The sequence below is a fragment of the Coptis chinensis genome, chromosome 8 (assembly GCF_015680905.1).
Source record: "Coptis chinensis isolate HL-2020 chromosome 8, ASM1568090v1, whole genome shotgun sequence".
Lineage (NCBI taxonomy): Eukaryota > Viridiplantae > Streptophyta > Magnoliopsida > Ranunculales > Ranunculaceae > Coptis > Coptis chinensis.
The window spans coordinates 71,241,419-71,248,237 of record NC_141463.1 but is presented as its reverse complement, the minus strand read 5'-3'; the positions used below and the strand labels follow the sequence as shown (position 1 = coordinate 71,248,237).

At 35.8% G+C, this 6,819-nt stretch overlaps 1 protein-coding gene across 9 annotated transcripts; it reads left to right on the top strand.

Moving 5' to 3' along the window:
• The first annotated feature begins 312 nt into the window (after positions 1 to 312).
• On the top strand, positions 313 to 3,595 carry LOC147482779 (conserved oligomeric Golgi complex subunit 6-like). Of its 9 annotated transcripts, XR_015206162.1 has the most exons (6): positions 313 to 465; positions 837 to 989; positions 1,852 to 1,993; positions 2,792 to 2,867; positions 3,047 to 3,170; positions 3,313 to 3,595. XR_015206162.1 is itself a non-coding variant. In XM_086580675.1 (5 exons), the coding sequence occupies exons 2-5, from the start codon at positions 837 to 839 to the stop codon at positions 3,057 to 3,059; spliced, it is 384 nt and encodes a 127-aa protein (XP_086436801.1). In that variant the 5' UTR covers positions 313 to 465; the 3' UTR covers positions 3,060 to 3,595. The 9 variants fall into 9 exon arrangements, 3 of the variants coding, with proteins under 3 accessions (XP_086436801.1, XP_086436803.1, XP_086436802.1); XR_015206163.1 differs by lacking the exon at positions 2,792 to 2,867; XR_015206166.1 differs by lacking the exon at positions 2,792 to 2,867 and adding an exon at positions 1,502 to 1,755 and having other exon boundaries at positions 3,047 to 3,595.
• The last annotated feature ends 3,224 nt before the right edge of the window (positions 3,596 to 6,819 follow it).

The following is a 6,819-nucleotide window of genomic DNA, read 5'->3' as shown; positions in this document are numbered from 1 at the left end:
TCCATCCCACTCCCAAAAGGAGAAGGTCTCCTTTCTCACCCCCACCTCGTCTCTCTTTCTCTCTCTCTCTCGTTCTTCAATTAATCTCTCTCGCATTTTTCTAGCCTTGGCGCCCTCCCTCTCTCGCTCTCATGCTTCAAGTTCAAGAATTTTACAGGTGATATGAGTTGGTTTCTATATGAAGAAATCACTTTGTATTTTAAAATGGGATTAATTTTTCAAAACTGTGGAGTTTATTTTGAAGTTGGCATTGATTACATTGTCAAATTGATCACCTCTAATCGGCAAGATGTTTAAGGAGTTTGATATTCTTGGAAATTATTGATACTTACAATAGCCTGATGGTTCCTGCTTCAGTGAAGAAGCTTGACTTTGAGCCTGTGATATCTGCTTCACTGGAGCCCATCGTTCAAGTATTACTGCAATAACCTTTGAGTCCTTGCTCCTACGTTCCTATTGCTGAGGGTAAGCAATAGATTTGGTGGAATAGCCAATACTTTTCTTGATAACTTAATGTTATGGTTGAGTCACGGCCATTGGTTTAAAGACAAGTTCTATACTCGTGTATTTACTGTGGTTGACATCCTAAGGTGGTTTAATTATTGGAGATCTAGTGACTAGTGAGAACATGAGTAAGCTAGTCTACTGCAGATGTCTTAGATTCTGACAACTTCTATTCTACCATTAAAACCAGTTCTTTCTTTGATGAAAACTGAAAGAAGTTCTTCTACCATACGTTTTTTACAAGTTCTAGGCGTGTCTTCGAGTTGATTAGATGTCAAGTCCGCGAGTCCTTTTGCTTTTAAGTCATTTACTCAGATTCTTACACCCTGCAGATGTTTGAGCAAGCAACGAAAACACATAGATCCAAAGCAGTCCAGTCATTAAGGAGAAGTAGAGCGAGTTCTGATTCAAGCCAATTTACTAGGGATTCTTCATCACCTGTTGATGCTCTTTTGAACAACAGCAGTTCCATCCCATCTTCTCAGGTGAGTTGCAAACCTCTGTTCATTCTCCATGTATTTGTTAATTCACAAATTCATCGACAATTTGCGTCTGATACGAGCTGTCATAAGAGAATACTGTAGTGTTATATGTTGTGCCGTGCAGAGGAGCTACATTTATGAGGTTCTTACTTGAGATCTCCTTAATATATATCGACCCGGTTGGTTAGCAATATAATTATTGCATTTTTTACTCTCTTTAATGGACTATTTACTGAAGCCATCTAAAATGGTGAGTATATCAGACGGCTATATGTGTTGATTTCAGACAGTTATATGTGTTGCTATATGTGTACATTGGTTCCTTTGGCCTTTGGTAAAGTTGGCTTTTGCTCAATCTAACAAGTATTACATTCCTCTCTTTCTTTCCTTCTTAGAATCAATTTTGTGTCGTGTAATGTAAAAAGTGAAAATAATTAAATGACATCGGGTTTTGTTTTTTTGTAAGTATTTAATGAGCTATGTATGTTTACCTCGAAAATCATTTTGTCATGTAGAGTAATGACATGCCATCCAAGATCTTCCTCATCAATTGCTTATCTGCTATCCAGCAACCATTGTTAGGACATGATGTTGCTGCAGAGAATGTTAAAAATCTTCGATCCATGATTGAGAAAAATGTGAACCTTCTTGTGGAGAAAGAGGTGGCTAGCATCCTAAGAAAATATGGTTTGTTAACCGAATATCTCAAATTCAGAATTTGGTAAACAAGGAAGATAGTGATGCATCAACTAAATTGTCATTAGCAGAGGTAGAGGGCATGCCACCTGTATCACTTTCAAATTGTTTGAGAGCATTATTTGGACTCGTTTTGGGGATTGAAGGTTCGTTGCCTGAATTTGAACAGATGCAAGTCCCACAACTACGTTCAGAGGCTTGTATCTGTGCAGCAAGATCACTTGCCGAAGCTTACGAATTGGTTTATAATGCAATCATGGATCTAGAGAACGGTTATCCTGATCCCAAGTCATTGGCCAGACATACACCAGGTCAGATAAGGACTATATTATGAATTTGAAGGTCTATACAACGATGTTTCTTCTCTAATATACAACATGTATGCTTCTGTTTAGTTCAAGCAAAGGGCTCTTACTATGTTTGTTCGTATTAGATGCATGGGGATAATGTGATTGTTGTTGTTTTTGTCCCTATGGACTTGTTATTGGACATTTGCACACACTAACTCCCCAAACTCCAATCTGCATCGGAAGTTTTTTTTTGCCCAACTAGTGCAAAGTGGAATCTTCTCCTTCTTCTCAACAGCCTCAATTCACTTTTTGATTGTAACTGTTTGCTAAATCAATAATAAAACTACACCTAACTGTTTGCTAAATCAATAATAAAACTACACCTTCTCACAGTTTGGCAACCTGGACTAGAACAGTTTAACACTTCACTTTATCTTTCTTTTTATACACAATTGCTGCTTTTGTTTTTGCACTTGGAACTATGAAGTATATCTTTATGTTTTCATTCAATACAAATTGGAACCTACTATGAAAGTTGCATCTGCTTTTATTTTTTGTGATGGAATGGTTAGGTGCTTATGGTTTGCACTACCACACCATTTCGCTTGCGTTTTTCCAACTTCTCACATTCTAAACCGTCTAGTTTTTGCTTCGATCTTGAATGCATGTATTTTTTTTCTAGCTAGTTCAAACCACTCAATTTTTCAATATCATCTGACCAACTAAAAATTATCTGTCTTTTCTTTTCTTTAATAAGTTATCTTGGATTTTAGTTTAAGCAATAAAATTTTCTGATAAATGGTTCCAATTTTTGCATAGGGAACTATAGGGTTAAGCTTAAAGACAATTTGAGTTCTGATTGGTATATGCAGTCTCTATCACAATCCGTATTGTGGTAAGCTTTTTGGTAGTCTTATGATGGTTAATCAATTGCACCATTAATTTGAGTACTGTAATCTGGAAAAATATTAGCATACTAGATAGGAGCCTAAAGCACTGGTGCTGCTTACATGCTATTTGTGTTACTACCGAAATCATTAACAACTATTTAAATGTTTTTTTTTTTCTGGGCAGGCACAAGTTTTAGATTACTTCGCTAGTGATGCAGGAAAATGGACGACAACGTTTTTATTTTAACTCAACCTCCAAGTCCTCCAACCAGCTGTTGGCATAGGGCTGAACCTGATCTTGAACACAAGTACCTGATCTTGAACACAAGTAACTGTTTTCTATAGAACTTCCTTTGCCATTTAGGTACTATATTATGCGGATGTTCCGTCTGTTTATTTTCCTTTTATAAAATTTGTTTTGATTTTCTAGTACAATATTTCATACTGCAGAAAAAAGAAAACAGAGTGATTTGTTATGCTGTGATAGGTTCTTGGATTAAATTGATTGCATCAAGTCAGGCTGTGATAGGTTCTTGGTTGGGTGATTGTGGTTCTTTTTGGCTTACTACGGTACTGTAGATTAAATTTTGTTGGTATATGTTGGCTTGTTACAATTTTTTGTATATAGTGTAATATTTGTAATTGAAGATGATATTCGTGTGATGAATGTGATTTTAAGATACAATTCATCTTTATTTGATGATAAATGACCAGGAAAATGGTATTATATTGAGATGATATGGGCAATTTTTTTTTTTTTTTTTTGTTAAATGGGACATCACTTTTAAAGTGATTTAAAGAGTTATTTCACATCACTTTACAAGTAATTTGGAATCTAAATGAAACGTCACTTTCTAAGTGACGTTTAATCGGTCTTATTGATTTCACTTAAAAAGTTATGCTAAAAGTTATAACATCACTTGTGGACATCGATTAAAAAGTGATGTAAAGTTATAACATCACTTGTGGACATCAATTAAAAAGTGATGTAAAGTAACATCACTTGTGGACATCGTTTAAAAAGTGATGTGGAAAACCCTAACTTTTCACGTCGCCACCAGTTACATCACTTGCAAAAGTGACGTCGTATATTTTTGACATCACTTATGGAGTGATTTTAAATGTCTTTTATGTTGTAGATATGGTCGTTGAACAAAATAGAAGCGTATCAAAACCTAATTATCCCTCAATGAGTAAAGGATGAATAGGGTATCGTTCCACTTTTAAGTGTATGTTTATATGAAAGACAGGACTGAAAAGGGGGTTTGAAGGATTAAAAACTATAATTATAGAGATTATAGATTCTAATGCTAAACTAAACTAAACTAAACTATTAAGAATTTATAAGAGAGGGAATTCAAGAGATTAGAATCCACAAACACTTTTGATTCAATGACCTTTTGCTTCATGGTTGTTCTCACAAGTAGACTACAATTAGACAATCGAGCGAGTGTCGATGCCCTCTTGGACGAAACATCGTTAACGAATAACTCTACTTAAGGTTGTTCCTATATTCATGTTACTAGTATCTTCTTTCTTTTTATGTGAGCTTGGGTAGCTATTCAATGAATCACCATCTAAGGCAAACACAAGGAATACTTCACTTACTCTAAAACAATACACAACTAGAAGAAAAGTAGAGAATAATAGTATAATATTCAATTACAATAAATAAAACCCTATTATAGCATTATATTCAATTGCAATAAATAAAAGCATATTACTAGCAAATATTCAATTGCAATAAATAAAACCCTAAACTAGCATGATATTCGATTGCAATAAATAAAAACTTTAATCTATACTTCCATCCCCTAGTCTGGGCAATGAAACTAATAACTAAAAACATAAAGAACTAACCTGATTGAAGAACACTATAAACTAGAAGAATCATTAAACCTTAAGCACTGGCTTCATCTCCTCCCTTGAAGGAGAAGATTAGCCTTCCATAGAGAAGGAAGAACGAGAAGAAGAAGAGTCGAAGAATATAAGACTAGAAAGACTAATTTATTAAGACTCAGCTAGTTAAAACCGATCTTTTATTATTAATCTCTCTCTGCCTTAAGTTCTGGGGACAAGAGTATAAGTGAATTGGCAAATTACATGAGGCACTTAGGTCCTCTATTTATAGAGGTTACAATGAGCTCTAGAAGCATTCCAAACCGTTATTTGTTTCCTAATACAAATAAACTTCTTTCAGAGTCCAACCGTCTCCAAAACTGAGAAGAAATTGGCTACAGTGTCGATCCATGCGTCTGGACGCACTATTCATGTGTCTCAGACGCGATCAATGCATCTGGACGCTCGATCCAAGCGTCCCAGACTCATAAGCCTATTTTATCTCTTCTGCTCTATCCTTATATCCTTTTTTGCGGGCTTTGGTCCAAGTAACAAATCTTTTGGCCTTGGGCTTCCAAATAGGCTTTAAAATAGGTCCAAGTCGCATATTTAATAGCTCTAATTCCTTGGCCTTCTCTATGATTGTCCACGGGCTTCCCATGCAATCCTTAATGCTCCGAATTGCTCAATTTTACCCCTTTTTCTCTAATATTCCACAAAACTCTCTCTTTCACCTGTAGAATCATAAAACATAACTTACAAACACTATTAGTCCACTAAGAGGGCTAAACAAGAAGCATAATCAAGGGTTAAATAGCACTTTTTGAGCACTTATCAAATATATATCAGACTTACTGGCCATTATGCAAGGAAAAAGATCCAAGTTGGAAAGCAGAAGCGAGATTATGTGTAGAACGTGGAGAATGATGACACATATTTTCGGCACCAGAATGTGTTACAAACAATTGTCTAACAAATTGCCTATCATTTGGACCTTGTAAAATCAGTGTCTCATCATCAACGACATTTTTACCTTTGTCGCTATGTTGAGGCAGGGTCAATATAGAATGTTGGGAACCTCTGAAAACATTGTCTATAGTGGATGAAGAAATAACACTTGGCACTTGAAAAACGCTTTGCAATTATAAAGTTCTTTCCCTCTCTCTACGCGCACGTTGAGCCAGTGCATATCGATTGGGTTGTTCAATTATGTTTGAACGATTGACCATCACGACTTGATGTAGGCCTTGATGGTTTTCGTCACAATTCATATCTTTTTGAGAAAGTAAGTCTATCTCAGACGTACTCACAAGAGTAGTATTAACTGATATGAAATTCAAAATAGAGGTACCAATGAGATTTTAATCACCATAAAATAAGAATATAAAAAGTTTATAGGGGTAATATTAGACTTACTGGCTGCTTTGCAAGGGAGATGATCCAAGTTGGAGGCTGGAGGAAAAACTACATGTCGATACTGGAGAAGCGTGGTGCAAGTCTTCGCAGGTAGAATGTAATGGTGACAATTGATTGCCAAATTGCATATCATTTGGACACTGTGATATCAGCATGGGATCATGTGTGGAACCTCCTGAAATATAGTTTGTAACTGACGAAGGAACAAAAGTTCCAAATGGAGAAGTGAGTTGCAATCGCAAAGCTCGTTCCCTTTCTCTACGCGCACGTTGAGCTAGTTCATATTGATTTAGTCGTTCAATAACGGAAGAACGATTTACAGTGACGACCTCAAGTGGCAGTGGATGTTCTGTTGTTGGGCGTAATGTTGGAGTACAATCTTCTCTGCTATTTGATGTCGTATTTGGAATTGGGGTGTTCTTTGATGACAAAGTTGCTCTGAAATAGAACCATGAAGAATTTGTAGTAGCAGTAGCTTTAAAACCAGTATGATTTTATTTCACCTGACTTGAAGTTATACAAAGGAAAACTAAGTTTTGATAGTGGGTTGACCTCAATTTGTGTTGCTGTTTGCGTTCGAATGTACTCTTGCACTATTTCTCGATTCACTGGCGCTAGTGTTTCACAATCCATATTTAACTTATGGAGTAAATTTGAATCAATTTGTGTGATTGTTTGAATCAGCATATTGAAAGCAAATAT

Excerpts from the sequence above, each read along its gene's own strand:
- LOC147482779 (XM_086580675.1), top strand. The coding sequence starts at position 837 with ATGTTTGAGCAAGCAACGAAAACACATAGATCCAAAGCAGTCCAGTCA. Across the intron at positions 990-1,851 it reads GTTCCATCCCATCTTCTCAG|ATGCAAGTCCCACAACTACG; the intron begins GTGAGTTGCAAA and ends GAATTTGAACAG. Across the intron at positions 1,994-2,791 it reads ATTGGCCAGACATACACCAG|GGAACTATAGGGTTAAGCTT; the intron begins GTCAGATAAGGA and ends ATTTTTGCATAG.